The 18,158-nt window shown below is 41.4% G+C and overlaps 1 protein-coding gene across 1 annotated transcript; it reads left to right on the forward strand.

The window, feature by feature from the left end:
• The first annotated feature begins 270 nt into the window (after positions 1 to 270).
• Positions 271 to 17,628, forward strand: LOC120064408 (interferon-induced helicase C domain-containing protein 1-like). The gene is made up of 16 exons (XM_039014971.1): positions 271 to 834; positions 3,978 to 4,152; positions 4,312 to 4,488; positions 5,899 to 5,970; positions 8,330 to 8,550; positions 9,362 to 9,572; positions 10,690 to 10,907; positions 12,249 to 12,350; positions 12,488 to 12,611; positions 13,953 to 14,168; positions 14,275 to 14,531; positions 14,775 to 14,924; positions 15,185 to 15,346; positions 15,489 to 15,682; positions 15,930 to 16,023; positions 16,588 to 17,628. Exons 1-16 carry the CDS (start codon positions 394 to 396, stop codon positions 16,780 to 16,782), a joined length of 3,009 nt encoding a protein of 1,002 aa, XP_038870899.1. The 5' UTR covers positions 271 to 393; the 3' UTR covers positions 16,783 to 17,628.
• The last annotated feature ends 530 nt before the right edge of the window (positions 17,629 to 18,158 follow it).

Below are 18,158 nucleotides of genomic sequence, written 5' to 3' on the forward strand. Positions count from 1 at the left end.
TCCCACATGTACTTCCTGTATTGATTTGTTGTTAATAAAAAATAAATAAATAAACCTCGCCTATTTCTACAATGTATCTTCTTAAAATGTTATTTTAAACCTAACCACACTGCTTAACTTATGCCTAACTCTAACCTTAAAATAAGACTAAATAGCAAATTTTAGTTGTCGTTAATATTTTGACTTTGTGGCTGTGGTAACTGGTGGAAACCAGACTGCAGAGGGAGAAACGAAACTGAAAGTGTTTGCATTGACGGGAATAGAATCTCGATTGGCGCATGTTGATTTAACTATTTGCACTGCAGTTAGCCTACTCCTCCGTGTGCTTGTCTACGTGACTCCGGACTTCGATGTGACCAGGCATTTCGTGTATATCTCTGATCAACCTGATCGATGGCCGCTGACAAAGCTAACACCGCCAACATCAGTCTGATTGAGGACTTCAGACCTAGGCTGCGGAAACTCATTGAAGTCGAGTTTGTACTGGATCACCTGAACTTCTTAGACAATGACAACAAGGACTTGATCCGAACTAAGGCGAGAAAAGAGAGCAATCTAAAGGCAGCGGATCTACTTATTGATACAATCATCAGGATCCGGCCACTTCCGAACGGTTGGTTCAGGGAGTTTGTGGATGCACTGTCAGCTGGGGGTTGTAAACATGCGGCCACCTACGTGGAGGATAGCCCTCCATGTCCTGCTCTGGAGGCAGAGAATGACAACTGCGTCAGACTAATTGAACTTCTGTCGCCAAGTCTTTTGGGGATGAAGACTACTGATGTTTGCTCGGACTGTTTTGCTAAAGGTATTCTCACCACAGAGGACCGTGAAATTGTAAGTAGTTGTATGTGAGTCGTCCGGGGTTTGGCCGGGGTAGGCCATCATTGTAAATAAGAATGTGTTCATAACTGACTTGCCTGGTTAAATAAATCAATAAAAAATGTTTTAACTCTTATTAAATCAGATTATTAATGATGACCTAAATGTACAATTTCGGCTCGCAATCAGGGCATTCCTGCATGGCAATATTCTGGATTTCCCCTGGTTGTCTGTGCGATTTAAAATGTGGGTCAAAAAGGAAATAACAGTATTATCTGAGTTTTTAACTAGCTACCCATTCAGGTCGTTCAAGATTGACGTCGAAATTGGACGTTTATCGATGTCCTGAGGATGTTGGGAAATGACTTCAAAACCTGACCCTAGGGGCAACAGTGAGCACAATTACCATCAAGTAGGCTTAGGTTTTGCTAGAGTTGAAAGAGAGCGATCCGGCTCTATGTATTTTACTGTTTTGTGAGTCACTGACACCCCTTGGTTAGAGGGGAATAAATCAGACTAAAAGTTACCTTACATGAACTTTACTCACACACAGGAGAAGATAAACATGGGTATGTAAATGTGTATATACATGGGTATGGTTCTGTAATGGACAGAAACAGATATAATAAATATGCTATACAGGAGATAAATACACAGACCCGAATAGATATTTGTAAAGTATGATTTGCAAAGCCAATCCGGGCCTAGAGAGACTGCATGGCTAGAGCGTGCACAGGGGTGCGACATATGGCTATTGTTCCGATTGGCTGAAGCCATGAGCTGGAGGTGATATTGATCTCTCATGTGAAGGCAAGAAAGGGTGAGGTTTGGTGAGAGTCAGTCAGCGCAGCTCCAGCCACACATAAACAACAACAAAACACGCTGGAAATTAGTCCCACAGTGCCCTCGGCAGGGGGATTTCTGTAACAAGAGTGTTGTGGGTGGTGGATGGACATAATCCCATTGCTCTGGTCCAAAAGGTTGTTTTAACCCTATCCCAAACCCATATCTTAACCATTTGGAATGAGTGCCGAAACGGAATGTTTTAACCCTATCCCAAACCCATATCTTAACCATTCGGAATTAGTGCCTCAACTTAACCCTTAAAATTTGACATTTTGAGAAATGGAACGATAGAGTGCAGCAGGAGCAACAATCCCATGACTCTGGATCAGAAGGTTTCGTGTTCGATCCCAGTCGTGGACACTGGTTTAAATTTTTATATTAGGGTTTTGGAATATTTTTTTTCTTCTATTTGACCTTTGGATAAATTAAATGATACAGAGCAGCAGGAGCAACAAAAACACTTTGAAATTTCACTTTTGGAGAACGTGAATGAATGTCTAATTCTGCAGTGAGACCTTGTTGAGCTACCGGTGTCACCCCCGCTACCCTCCTGCTGTGTACCGGAATCCTTCTAGAGATAACTATCTAGCTAGCTAGCACACAGTGTCCTTCGCTTCCACCAGCCCTCGCCGACGTTAATAGAACTGCGGGAAAACAGTGCCAACAGGCACACTGCCGGTGTCCTATCTATCATTAGCTAGATAGCTACCTATCCCACCTGCTGTGTAGTTAGCTACCTAGCACCCAGTGTCCTTCGCTAATGCCTGCCGAACACATGCCGTCGTTAACAGTACTGCAGGAAAACACTGTCTACCGTTGTACTAGCTAGTAGCTAAAAAATAATCCACATATTATTGTGTGTAGATCAGTGGCACAGTCTCAGTTTAATCAATTTTAAATGCAGGCTGTAACAGTTTTTTGGGGGGGGAAGTCAAGGGGTGTGAATTCTTTCTGAGGGCACTGTATGTATGGATGTTTTCGTTCAAATCAAAAGGGGTGCTGTAAAAAAGTGATTGATTTCAAATGGATTTATCCCACATGCAGCAACGCAATTGCACTCTTCTCGGTACACAGGTGGGAGGCGGGGGCGCTCCAGTACAGTAATGCACCAGTATGGTAATGCTCGGTAACGTTGGATGCCAACCGCCGATAAATTCCACAGAAGAAAAGGCGGGGCGACAACGCCGGTAGCTAACTCCAGTACACAGCAGGCGGGAGAGGTAGCTAGCTAGCGATAGCTAGGACACCGGTAGACAGTGTCCTTCGTCCCCCGCCTGTCAAGCACTGTTTTCCCACAATTCTGTTAACAACGCTGAGGGCAGGTGTTCAGCAGACGGGAACAAAGGACACTGTGTGCCAGCTAGTGAGAACTACGGTGCACAGCAGGCGGGATAGGTAGCTAGCAAGCTAACGATAGCTAGGACACGGACATTGTCCTTCGCCCTCACCTGTCAGGCACTGTTCTGCTAACAAGGGCAGGTGGGAGAGAAGGACACTGTGTGTTAGCTAGCTAGGAGGACACCGGTACACAGCTAGCTAGGACACTGGTAGACCGTGTCCTTGGCCTCCCAAAAACTCAGAATTTATTATTTGTTTCCCTTTTCACCCACATTTTAATAGCATAGACAATCAGAAAATCATTTTTGAGTGTGGTATAATCGTCAGCGCCAGAAGGAGAATGGCAAAAATCGTCAAGATGACATGCGGGCCCCAAACAGGCAAATAATGGTGCAGTGTACAACAGTGTACAGAACGGCATCTCTGAATGCACAACACGTCGGTCCTTGTCACGGGTGGGCTATTGCAGCAGACAACCACACCGGAATCCACTCCTATCAAATAAAAACAAGAAGAAGCGGCTCCCGTGGGCAGCTATCACCAACACTGGACAGTTGAGGAGTGGAAAAAGATTGCCTGGTCCAAGGAATCCTGGTTCCTGTTGCGTCATGTGGATGGCAGAGTCAGGATTTGGCGTAAACAGCATGAGTCCATGGACCCATCCTGCCTGGTGTCAATGGTACAGGCTGGTGGCGTAATGGTGTGGGGAATGTTTTCCTAGCACACGTTACGTCTCTTGATAACAATTCAGCAATGTTTTACTGTCCCGAAGAATTCAAGCTGTTCTGGGGCAAAGGGGGATACATCCAGGTACTCGATGGGTGTACCTAATACACTGTCCGCTTAGTGTATTTATGTAATATATCTCTGGACCAGATGAGGGCAGACTAATGCCACTAACTGCACTGCAGCTTTGATGTGAGTACATAACTCTTACATTAGCCTATATTTAACCCATTCTACTTCTGTTTTAGATTTTAGCTGAATGTCAAAACCGAGGAAATATGGGTGGTGCTCGTGAACTACTCAGGAGAATCGTGAGATTCCCGCCCGGATGGTTCTCCGTCTTCTTGAAGTCCTTACAGGTCACTGAACACAAGTACCTGTTTAAAGAATTGACAGGGGAGTCAACTGGTGATAACTTGATAGGTAAGAATTTATAGATTGCCCATATATTGTCCTTCATCCTAGCCTAAACCATGCTCCTTTGAACTTGAATAGTAGCTTTGAATAAGTTGTAAATATTGACTAGCCTATCCCTGTCTTTTTCTCATCATGATATAATTTATAACATGATCAATACACCAGATGAGCCAGGTGTCCTGATGGCTGTGAATGAAGCTCCAGGGAATGTGGATCACATGGTGGAGGAGGGTCCTGTAGAAGCAGCGGGGAACTCTTTTCTCCCAGAGCAGGAGACATTGGAAAGCAGTGTGACCAGCATGCACCTGGATGAACCTTCAGAGGCTGACTCAGAAACTGCAGGTGCAATATAACACAGTCATACCCTTTTACTGACCTTAACAGCATTGATCATGATAGTCAAGGTTGTAGTGCTGGGCCTTTTGTCCATAAAGCGTCTCATAGTAGGAGTGCTGGTCTGGGGTCAGTTTTGCATTTTAGATTATAATGAATGGACACTGGGGGGGCTGTTCATAGGTCAGCACTCCTCTGAGACGCTTTATGAATACGGGCCCCGGTTGGATATTCAACCTTTAAGGATAAATAAGTAGAGTGCTAGAGGAAGGTGCATTGGAGACACATTTTTGAAACACTGAAGCAGTACTAGTTCAAAGCAGTAAATTCAGTTGAAGTCGGAAGTTTACATACGCTTAGGTTGGAGTCATTAAAACTCGTTTTTCAACCACTCCACAAATTTCTTGTTTTACAAACTACTATTATTCTGACATTTCACATTCTTAAACTAAAGTGGTGATCCTAACTGACCTAAAACAGGGAATTTTTACTTGGATTAAGTGTCAGGAATTGTGAAAAACTGAGTTTAAATGTATTTGGCTAAGGTGTATGTAAACTTCCGACTTCAACTGTACAGTATTTATACTGAACAAAAATATAAACGCAACATGCAACAATTTTACTGAGTTATAGTTCATATAAGGAAATCAGTCAATTGAAATAAATAAATAATGCCCTAATCTATGGATTTCACATGACTGGGCTGGGGTGCAGCCATGGGTGGACCTGCAAGGGCATAGGCCCACCCACTTGGGAGCCAGGCCCAGCCAATCAGAATGAGTGTTTCCCCACAAAAGGGCTTTATTACAGACAGAAATACTTCTCAGTTTCATCAGCTGTCCAGGTGGCTGGTCTCAGACGATACCGCAGGTGAAGAAGCCAGATGTGGCGGTCCTGGGCTGGCATGGTTACACGTGGTTGTGAGGCCGGTTGGACATACTGCCAAATTCTCTAAAATGGTGTTGGAGGCGGCTTATGGTAGAGAAATTAACATAAGGTTCTCTGGCAACAGCTCTGGTGGACATTCCTGCAGTCAGCATGCTCCCTCAACTTAAGACATCTGTGTCATTGTGTTGTGTGACAAAACTGCACATTTTAGAGTGGCCTTTTATTGTCCCCAGCACAAGGTGCACCTGTGTAATGATCATGCTGTTTAATCAGCTTCTTGATATGCCGCATCTGTCAGGTGGATGGATTATCTTTTTTTGCGTATGGAAAATATCTGGGATCTTTTATTTCAGCTCATGAAACATGCGACCAACACTTTACATGTTGCATTTATATTTTGTGCAGTATAAAATCTGTGTAAACAAATTTTAACACATTAAGCTGAAATGATCACATTGAGATGGATGACTTTAACTTTTGAAAATTATTAGCACGTCAGTTGTGTAAATAATTATTGTTTGATATTTTTAGACCTATATAGTGGCACAGAAGAACCCATGGAAAATGGGAAACCGGAAAATATTTTGGATCTCTCAATGCCAGGTAATATTTAATTCACCTTCTCCTGTTCTGTTCTGTTTCATATGCAGCAATTTTTGGAAAATAGCTCAACCCCTAATCATTCTTTGAACAAAAGTTATAAACTGTATCTGACATTACCTTAGAAAATAATGCAGTTGGATTACATGTTAGATTCATAGCAGAGGCTCTTTTTAAAACAGTTTGAAGTGTTGCGAGTCATCAGTCAATCACAAATATAGTCCTACTCAACTCCTCCACCATGTACAAAATGGGGAACCATCAAAGTCACACTTGAAGGGGAGTTCTAATCAGTCTGCAGTTTTGGATTAAGTTAGCAGCACTTGCACTGTGTCTGTTAGCATTCATCTTGAAACGATAATGGTGGAATCAGTTGAACACTTTTGGGAATGAGTGATTGAATGCTCAAACTATGTAGGAGAAGGAGAGGGAGCTTGCAAAGCTTCTCAAATGAAGGCCAAATGTGCAATGAAATCCAGTCTGCTATTCCTTTCATACGTTTACCTCAAGTTTTGCTCACTCAGTCAAATTTCCTGAAAAGTTATTGTTGTTTCTTCTCAACCTGCTGTGATGTTAGTCTTATATTGCATCATGTCCTCATTACATTCTTTGAAAGCTCTCTTCATTGTTTTACGCATTTAAAACATTCCATAATATCTGTCAGGACCTCGATCAATCGAATTTCAAAACCAGGTGTTGCGCTGATGAATAATTCAGATCCCTGAAAATCATTAGATGAATTTGTAATTATAGTAAACTTATAATAAGCATTGTTGCTTGTACTTTAGTTAACATTTTGAATATGATAGAATGAAAGGAACTTTCAATTGGTTTTTCCGTTTGGAGGAGAATCCATAGTTTGTGTGAGAGAGAAATGTTTGAATGGAAGAGTTCCTAGAGCCTATCCTATTTGGCTCAGAGAATATGTTCCATGTGTATCATGACAAGCCTCACACAGGTTAAAGAGGACGGAGCATAGCCAAAGCTCCCAATTGCAAACGCATGCTATTTAGAGTCCATATAGGGACTAAAGGAAGAGTTGGATGTTGTTACATGGTTATGATTCAGTAATATGCCAAGAGTGTGCAAAGCTTTCATCAAGGCAAAGGGTGGCTACTTTGAAGAATCTAAAATATATTTTGATTTATTTAACATTTTTTGGTTACTACATGATTCCATATTTATTTCATAGTTGTGATGTCTTCACTACTATCCTACAATGTAAGAAATAGTCAAATAAAGAAAAACCCTGGAATGAGTAGGTACTGGTACTGTATGTTAGACAGTGATGCCTTGGGTTCCACATGTTTCACATGCTTGACATCAATTTAAGTATGAAGGAATTTGCCCTTTTAGAGGCAAAACTTTTAGTTGTCTCACCTCACATAAAAAATGTGACTGATTAGTTCACTTTAATAGGCTTTTTATAAATCAGCCAATTGATATTTATGCCATGAATCCGCCACAAGGGGTCTGTGACATCATGATGATGATGCGGAGTGATGAGTCATTGGACGTCAATGTTACGGGGCAGATGAGCCAGCAGGAGGCCTCGGCCAGGTGAAGCCTAACACACCGACGCGGACAGCTCCTGTCACTCAAACCAGCCTCTGATGACACCCCTGTGTGTCTGTTTGTATCGCCTTTATTTTGAGTTACTCTCAATCTTGCTTACATTACTCTGCTATCAAGACCGTGAGTCACCATATTCAGCCACATGTTGGGGATTTTTTATTTTATTTAGCTACTCTGAACGTTGGGCAGAATGCCTGATGTGAGCAGATCCAATACATATGGGGTTATGGTGCGTTTCCATAAACCAGTGGCATGTGTGCTCTGCGGCTTAAAGAAGACATTGGGAGTACTTCATTAAAATACAGTATATTGCATTCTGCTTTCTCCATCAGGCGGAAAAACACTCTGTGTGGGATTCATATCTTATTGACATGGCATTAACCATGGTGGAATCTCCTCTCTAATAAGTCTGGGATTTGCTGATAAAAGACCAGGAGAGCACAAAGTTCACTGTCTGTTTCCTATTGCGTTTAGGACACCATATCTCTCCGTTGGTTTGTGTTGCAGGAGTCCAATTTAATCATGTTTCAGACGAGAGACCTCTTAACATACAAGATTAAAGAGATTAAAATGTTTTTCTTGTAGTTATACATGTAAGCACACCTGCTTTTTCCATAACATAGACTGACCAGGTGAATCCAGGTGAAAGCTATGATCCCTTATATGTCACTTGTTAAATCCACTTCAGTCAATGTTGGTGAAGGGGAGTAGGTGGGATAAAGAAGGATTTTCAGGGTGCTGATGTGGACAACAGTTTTGATCTGAACCTCTCTCGTCTCCTCTACAGGCTGCATTGCCGCTGCTGCTGAAAGCTCCCCAAAAGCTGTCATTGTTCTTCGAGATTATCAGATGGACGTGGCCAGGCCCGCCTTGGAGGGAAAAAACATCATCATATGCCTCCCAACAGGAAGTGGTAAAACCAGAGTTGCTGTCTATATTACCAAAGAACATCTGGACAGCAGGAGGAAAGAGGGCCGACCAGGGAAAGTGGTTGTCTTGGTTAACAAGGTACTCCAGTTTCCCATACAATGTCCCGTGCACACAACTTGTCGGTACTGTATGTGTGTGTATTGTCTCATACTGTAGCTAGGCCTATAGAGATCACAAAGAAAGCTGCTAGCACAGTACAGTACTGGGCATGACACAGTTAGTCTCTACTCAACACAAATCATTTCTTTAAGAGTAATAAAATACACCACTTAACAACAATCAGTTTGGCAGTCATTCCCATGCTATTTTTCTATATTGGAAAAACCATTGTCATATCACATCTAGCACGGTTCACATGTAGGGTATGCTGGTACTCATTTTGGGTGCCGGTACTGTTTATATTTAAGTGCAGGAGCTTCACAATACTTTTGAGCTAATATTATATGAGGTGCAGGAAGTCCAGCAGTAGAAAAATGTAGGTGGCCGTACTCAGCTCCAGTGAGCTCCTGCCCAAGTCAAGCACTGCATATAAACGATGCACACCCCTACACGTATGACTGTGTTATGAAGTTACTTAGTGTTCTTTTTCCCGATCCAATTTGAGAAATGTATTCAATAAAACACACAACATGATATGCATCTTCATTGAAGTAGAAATAACTTGAGTACCTCCCCAAACTAAAAAACACGAAATATGTCATCTTGTTGTACGCATTATTGTAACACACATCCAATTTGTCAGTCTAAACAAAAAAATGTATTACCTCTGTTCATAAGTAGTTGTACTTTCAAACAGAAAGAACTGTGCATATGCACCAGCTAAGTGCATACTGACATATTGAATGTGAATAACCTCTAGTCTTTCTAATAATGATATGTTCTCCTTCAGGTGCCCCTGGTAGAGCAACATTACTCCACAGAGTTCTGGAAGTTCCTTAAAAACAAATACAAAGTTGAGAGGGTCAGTGGGGACTCCCAGCTCAAAATCTCCTTCACAGACATTGTCCAGAAAAACGATATCGTCATCTGTACAGCCCAGATTCTGGAGAACTACTTGGAAAGGGCTCACAGTGGAGATGACGATGGGATTAAACTTTCAGGTTTGACATCATTTTCTTGAACTGAGTTTCCTAATGACTAAATCTGGGATGGGAGTAATGTTAATGGGAAACTTATCTACAGTAAGCTAGGCATGTTTATGTAAAACTTTGACCATGGGTTTTATCTCCGCCTTAGTCCAAAGTCAGTTTGCTGGCCACAGCTATGGACGTTAGCGGGGTTTGGAATTGGAATGGAAAGTAAACAGGACGTGTTCCCTCTGAGAATTAATTTGACAGGTTCTTGTCAGTCAGTTGCTTCCGGCTCTCCTGCTTGCTCTTGCTGGCACTCGCCAGTCCAAGGTGGAATATCCCTCAGTGTAACATATGCTGTTTGTTGAAACGCCTGAGAGGGTTAGGTTTTTTCTGCTGCTTTCCAGGCCACACGTCTGTTCAAGCCATCAGTGTGTGGCTGATCAAATTCACATGAGAGCCTCTGTCACTGCATCAGACTGAATGTTCCACTCCAGACTCTTATGCCCTCTGGGGAAGGGAATTATAGCACTTCTGTTTAAAGTTGCATTTGTGGATGTTCATACCTCATCACACGTCTCTCAGTGCTGTGAAATTCACATTTAAACCTTTCTGAGAAATGGACTCTAGCGACACAGCAGTCATGCAGTGTGGTGGAAAATTGATCGTAGACTTCCTAGAAATGTAGTGGTTAATGTAGGAGGGCCTCAGACATAGAGCCAGACCAGGGAGGGTGAAATTTGTGGGTGTCAATAAGCCACTTAAGTATATTTACAGCACTAGCATTATGGGAGATAAAACAAAGGGAATGTTGAATACAGGTAGTAAGGCTAGAGCCAACTATTGTTCCTAGGAGCCCTACAGCAATATAACCAGACCCACGGCACAATGTAATGGGAAAATCGGACTTTAGAGGAGACAAAGTGATCAGCAGACCAATCTGGCCTGGGCGGAAGCTTTTCTACGGTCTGAGGGTCAGACGGTTTTAGATTGTTGAACGAGTAACCGCAGGAATGTTTCATTTGAAATGTACACCAGCTGTCTCCTATATCCATTATATGACACGTTCTTACGTTAAACCAATATGTTTCATTTTGTCTTCCAACAATCGCATTGAGTGTATTTGCTCCTTGTTTCTGCCATGTAGATTTGTCACTGATTGTGATCGATGAGTGCCACCACACACAGAAGGGAGGAGTCTATAACCACATCATGATCCGCTACCTCAAGCAGAAGCACAAGAACGCCAAGTTAAAGAAAGAGCAGAAGGATACAGTGGCCATCCCACAGATCCTAGGCTTGACCGCCTCACCCGGCGTCGGGGGAGCCAAGAAAATTGATAAAGCAGAGGAGCACATTCTACGAGTAAATAACATACACTACTAGGCTACATCTCTTTTTTTCTCTCTCCTTCTTTTTCATTCTCTCTCTAGACACACACCCTCGTCATTCTCATTCTTGCCCTTCCTCTTTTCATTAAGCACTTTCCTCCCTCCCTGTCAAGCCCCACCCGCCCTTTGTCCCTCCCTCATTCAGTTACTACTCTGCTCAGTGCTCACCCCTGCTCAGCCAAGCTGTTTCCAATGTTCCACATGTCCTCCGCACTCCAGGCAGCCGTAAACCTCACCATGCCTTTTTTAACCATGCCTACGTTGGGCTCCTGAGTGGTGCAGCAGTCTAAGGCACTGCATCTCAGTGCTAGAGGCGTCACTACAGACACCCTGGTTCAAATCCAGGCTGTATCACAACCAGCCGTGATTGGGAGTCCCATAGGGCAGTGCACAATTGGCCCAGCGTCGTCCGGGTTTGGTCGGTGTAGGCCATCATTGTAAATAAGAATTTGCTCTTAACTGACTGACTAGTTAAATAAAACCTTTTTTTCACCACACAGGAAAATATTGGAAACAGCTTTTGGTTTTAACTCTCAACGGGTCACACTGAAGTGGTGATGCAAAATAGATGTTATTGTTATTTTATTTTAATATACTCAGTGGTGTAAAGTACTTAAGTAAAAAATACTTTAAAGTACTACTTAAGTCGATTTTTGGGGGTGTGTACTTTACTATTTATATTTTTGACAACTTTTACTCCATTCCTGTACTTTTTACTCCATACATTTTCCCTGGCAGCCAAAAGTACTCTTTACATTTTGAATGCTTAGCAGGACAGGAAAATGGTCCAATTCATGCACTTATTAAGAGACCATCCCCGGTCATCCCTACTGCCTCTTATCTGGTGGACTCACTAAACACAAGTGCTTCGTTTGTAAATGGTGTCTGAGTGTTGGAGTGTGCCCCTGGCTATCCGTAAATACATTTTAAAAAATCAAATAGTGACGTCTGGTTTGCTTAATAAAAGGAATGTGAAATTATTTATACATTTACTTTTGATACTTAAGTATATTTAAAACCAAATACTTTTAGATTTCTAATCAAGTAGTATTTTACAGGCTGACTTTCACTTTTACTTGAGTCATTTTCTACTAAGGTATCTTTACTTTTACTCAAGTATGATAATTGGGTACTTTTTCCACCAATGAATATACTGTGTGATTGATTAATAGAACACTTCTTTGGAAGTACAGTATTGCATTGCTAAGCATTGTGACTGATCTTTATTATAGAGGCAGGTGGTTTCTAATAAACCTCATCGTATTTGTTTTGATGTTTTTGCTCATTGGTTCAATTCATGTTCTGTCTTTTGTAGATCTGCGCAAACTTGGACGCATACAAAATAATGACGGGGAACCTTGGGGAAAACAAAAAAGAACCGCACAAAAAAATTGCCACTGCCGAAGAGAGAAAAGAGGTACTCTTTTTTTTTTTTTTTATTCCCAGTAGAAAGAGATGTGGATTTTCATGAAATAATATATATACATTATCCTGAGTTTTTGAAGTGTGTAAATGTATTTATGTTCTTACATCTGTTTAATTCTCTCTTGTCAGGATCCCTTTGGCGATGTTATCAAAGGAATCATGAATGCCATTCACATCCATGCTGAACTGAACCCTACCTGCGACCTAGGCACCCAGAACTATGAGCAGTGGGTGGTCCAGAAAGAACAAAATGGTGAGGGAACACATTTATTTTCATGTTCTTTTGTACTGGAGGGCTACTAATAAGAGGCGTAATCTAAATATATTTCATCCATTCTCTATACCAAGTTTCATAACTGAATAATAGACACCCTGTTATACCCCAAAAGTATACTGAACAAAAATATAAATGCAGCATGTAAAGTGTTGGTCCCATGTTTCATGAGCTGAAATAAAAGATCCCAGAAACTTTCCAGATGCACAAAAAGCGTATTTCTCTCAAATTTTGTGCACAAATTTGTTTACATCCCTGTTAGTGAGCATTTCTCCGATGCTAAGATAATCCATCCACCTGACAGGTGTGGCATATCAAGAAGCGGATTAAACAGCATGATCATTACACAGGTGCACCTTGTGCTGTGGACAATAAAAGGTCACTTAAAATTAGCATTTTTGTCACACAACACAATGCCACAGATATCTCAAGTTTTGAGGGAGCATACAATTGGCATGCTTACTGCAGGAATGTCCACCAGAGCTGTTGCCAGAGAATTCAATGTTAATTTCTCTACCATAAAACGTTCAACCGATCTCACAACCGCCCACCACGTGTAACTACGCCAGTCCAGGACCTCCACAGCCGGCTTCTTTACCTGCGTCTGAAACCAGCCACCCGGACAGCTGATGAAACTGTGAGTTTGTACAACCAGAGAATTTCTGCACAAACTGTCAGAAACCATCTCAGGGAAGCTCATCTGCTGGCTCGTCGTCCTCACCAGGGTCTTGACCTGACTGCAGTTCTGTGTCGTAACGAGATCCTGAGGCCCATTGTCGTGCCATTCATCCACCGCCATTAACTCATGTTTCAGCATGATAATGGACATCTCATGTCGCAAGGACACAATTCCTGGAAGCAGAAATGTTGTAGTTCTTCCATTCCCAGCATACTCACAAGACATGTCACTCATTGAGCAAGCTTGGGATGCTCTGGATCGACGTGTACGACAGTGTGTTCCAGTTCCCAGAATATCCAGCAACTTCGCACAGCCATTGAAGAGGAGTGGGACAACATTCCACAGGCCACAATCAACAGCCTGATCAACTCTATGCGAAGGAGATGTGTCGCGCTGCATGAGGCAAAGGGTGGTCACACCAGATACTGACTAGTTTTCTGATCCACAACCTTTTTTAAGGTATCTGTGACCAACAGATACATATCTGTATTCCCAGTCGTGAAATCTATAGATTAGGGCCTCATTTATTTATTTGAACTGACTGATTTGCTTATATGAACTGTAAGTCAGTAAAGTATTTGAAATTGTTGCATTTATATTTTTGTTCAGTGTACAAGCATTGTATCGATGTTTTCCTACAGCTGCAAAAGAGGAGAATCAAAAAGTGCGAGTTTGTGCTGAGCATCTACGGCAGTACAACGAGGCCCTGTACCTAGGCAAAACCATCCGCATGTGGGATGCCTTCAGCTTCCTAGACAAATACTTTGACGAGGAGCTGAAGAAGAAAGTGGCCCCAGAGGACGAGGAGGCCATCATTAAGACCGACACAGAAAGATTCCTTTTCACACTCTTTAAAGGTAGCTTACTGTACATCTAATGTTTTTAGTACATTGTAATGTAGCCCTACATAGATATCTGGGAGTTTATTATTCACGTCTTTCTTCAAAATCTACTTTCTTGCAGATAGCAAAGTGAAACTGCAGGAGTTGGCTAAGCTTCCCCAGTATGAAAATAATAGCCTAGCTAAGCTGAGAACCAAAATCCTGCATGAGTTTACATCTAGAGAAAAGGCTAGAGGGATCATTTTCACAAAGACCCGTCGCAGTGCCATCGCATTAGCTCAATGGGTTCAGGAGAACTCCAAGTTCGAGGAAGTCGGAGTAAAAGCTTGCCATGTGATTGGAGGAGGAGGCCAGAGTGTTGTGAAACCAATGACCGCTGTGAGTGCACTGTTTCACATTTTACAAAGGCTGGCTGTCAGCCAAGTCTGCTTTTTTACTTAAATAGATTACTTTGAAAACATTCACTGTGAAAATGTACTTAAGTGGATGACAGTAGTATTACATCAAATTGGTTCATCTTTGTTTGATTAATGCACACTGTCATACATCTTCTGCTTTGTAAAGTTGTGCTTAATTACATTGTATTGAATAATATATTTTGCCCACGTTTGTGTTTTTCAGGCAGAACAAAGGGATGTTTTGAACAAGTTTCAGAATGCGGAGATCAACTTACTGATTGCAACGACAGTGGCTGAAGAGGGTCTGGACATAGCAGCATGTAACTTTGTGATACGATATGAGCTTGTGACCAATGAGATCGCTATGATTCAGGTCAGTAATTTCAAGGTTAACTGGCTTTGTCAAAAACATGTCATTATTAGTCAATATCCACATTATTAACTAAGAACTATGAACTTAGATTCTGTATCGTCTGCTAACTCTGCTAACTCGCCAAATAAATAGTATTCACTGGTTAGCAGACAATGTATTCACTGTATAACTCAATCTGCATTATCATGCTGTTCGCATGACTTCAATCGCTCACTGCCATGGTTTAATGAGAACATGTTTACTGTGTTTGTGTCTTGTAGGCCCGAGGCAGAGGCAGAGCTGAGGACAGTAGTTATACCTTAGTGGCGGGGGAGGGTTCTGGGGTCGCTGAACGAGAGAGTGTCAACGAGTACCGTGAGAAGATGATGAGCAAAGCTATCGATAAAGTCAAGAAATTAGATCAAGAGGAATATGAAAAGAGGGTAAGTCTCCTCTCAACTCTTAACTGCCAGCTTGATACTAAATGAAATATATTTTAAGATTTGATTTCTTAAACCTAGTTGAGTAACGTCAACAACACACAAAAAAAGATATACTAATTGCGTTTTAATTGTTTGTTGCAAGATTGAAGAATTCCAGATTCAGGCGATCATGGAGGAAAGAGTGCGAACAACCAAGAAGAAGCAGAAAGGAATGAAAAAGGAGAGCCCGTCCAAAGTGAAGTTCAGTTGTAGAAGCTGCAACAAACCAGTCTGCTCTGGGGAAGATGTTGAAATCATTGAAAATATGCACAGAGTCAACGTCACACCCCAATTTAAGTATGTTCTGCTGCAAACAGCTGTCCTCTTGTCAAAGTAACCCAACCTGTGCAAGTTTGTAGCCTAATATACAGTACACGGTTGTTGGTAAAGATGTGTTGTACACACGTTCTAGCATTAGAAAACTAAAAGATATACCCCAAACCCCTATATTCACATTTTAAAATGCTTGCCTTGAGTCTACATACAGCCCCTCAACCACAGATGTAAGTTATTATTGAAACAATGTCTGTTCTCTCTTTTGCAGGGAACTTTTCATTCAAAGAGAAAACACCTCACTTGTTAAGAGGCTACTGGACTACGAGACCAATGGTTTCATAGCATGCAAAGACTGTGGACAGGTAGGCCTATGCCCTGTCCTAATTCTGTAGAGAGAAAGATGTTGGTGTTGACCTATAATAGACAACAATTTACGTTAAAGTTTGAAAGGCACTTGCCAATCTAGCAAGTAAGGAGTGTTTTCTTTTGGTTGCCTGAAGATTTGCCTAAAAATGTACATTTGCTTTTTACATGCAGGAGAGCCATATATGACCTACTTTACACCTATACATATGGGAGGAATCAGAAAGATCGGTAGTGGAATGATTGTATTTTGGTTGTTATCAGTAAAAGATTCTCAGAGCAGGCTCAACTTGCCCGACTGCCATAAATGCCAAAAAGTGTCTGTCTTTCACTTAAACAATTGGGAGAAACCCAAGTGATCAGTTTTAGGCTACTAGAATTCTTTCTGTTTGGTTGTTTTCAGAGCAGGCTCAACTTGCGTGACTGCTTAGTTCATTTGCCCAAGGCAATAGGGCAACCCTTAATGTCAATCCCTGAATAGATATTCAAACATTTCAATCTATATCTACTGTAAGTGCATGTTACAAAGCCAACTGTTCACTCACATCGATTTCTTCCCGCAGAGATGGGGTTCAATGATGCTCTACCGTGGAATCGAGTGTCCTTGTCTTCACGTCAAGAACTTCCTGGTGACGTATGATGAAAAGAGGAAGAACGTCAACAAGTGGAGCGAGCTGGGTATCCAGTTACCTGCCTTTGACTATGCTGAACACGCTCGATCTGTGGCCGAAAGTTCAGAGGATGAAGATTCAATGTAATAATATGGTAACTACAAGAATTGGTTTGTGAAAAGAATCAAAACAAATGCATGCAGCTCCATGTATCTGTGGTAGTTGGATTGAATAAATCAGCCTTACATTTTCATTTGAAGTTACACATGTGCAAGCTTTTACAATGTGACTTTGCTCATATCTTTTTAATTGTGAAAGCTATCATTGATGCAGAATGATATGGGGGCTTCAGGTGTCTTATTTTTAACAAGTTGCTGCTTTTAATTGTCATTAATTAATCATTGTATTATTCAATTTATTGACAATGACTATCAGTAAAATGTTGAATCAAATGAATAATGTGCTTTTATGATTGAAAAAAAGATCATGGAGAAAATATGACATTACTATGTGCCCTAGATATCTCCATGCTTAATCACTGATTTGTGACAACTGGTTCAGCAGGAAGAGAGATTACTAGTTGAATATGCTGTGCAAACATTTTATTTTTCTCCATTTCTTTTTTCTTTAAAAACATTTCTAATCTGTGCTCCTAGATGAGCTGTAGTTGTGACAGACACTGCATACATCATGAATGGATCAAACTAAAGATGAAATTGAACTTCTTGACACACCTCCTCTCCCTTGGGATCCTCTGGTGTTTTCCCGGACCCTTTGGTACTTTCTAAACTACAGTGCACCTGTCAGCACACATGTTTATGTTTAGATCTAACACACTAGATAGGTGTTTTTTTGTGTGTGTGCATTGTCAGTAAATTCACTTATCACTTTGCCAATGTCACAGGTGTGACCTGTCCAGGGGTATGGTGATGTGTTGCCCTGGCTACTGTGATTTGATAGTTCAGGGAGTAATAAAAGGAAAGAATATGGGTGCCCTGTCTTTACTTTTTTTTCTTCGTTGTTTTGTTTAATCCTAAATTCATAGCTTTCTAAATATTTCCAAAATACAAATGTCTGCCATGTGTAAAGTGCATGAGGAGACAATAAATTGACCAGGCAATTTGCCTCAATCTGTGTTGGCTTTCAAACCTTTCTGTCACTTGGCACAATCCTGCATGGAATAAACTGTATATACTTAGCAGACATACAAATTAATGTTTATTTATTCACAAAATGCCTAGAACTCCACAACTTGCGAATGTATTCTATATAATTCCAATTGTTACCCATGTTCACTGATAATAACTGGACTACTTGTGATATGTGGTGAATAGAAAAGCCACTTCCTAAATCTTAACAAATTCAGCGCCCTCAAAGTGATTTGGGCTGCTGACTTCGAGGAGGCATCCCTGTGACTAGTAAGCATTTCCATTTCCAAGCATTTCCTTACGGTTGCATCCTGGAGTTTAATAAGGGAAGCCAAGTGCAACTTTAATTGGAAGGAGTAAAAAAAAAAATGGTGT

This window comes from Salvelinus namaycush, chromosome 19, assembly GCF_016432855.1.
Source record: "Salvelinus namaycush isolate Seneca chromosome 19, SaNama_1.0, whole genome shotgun sequence".
Lineage (NCBI taxonomy): Eukaryota > Metazoa > Chordata > Actinopteri > Salmoniformes > Salmonidae > Salvelinus > Salvelinus namaycush.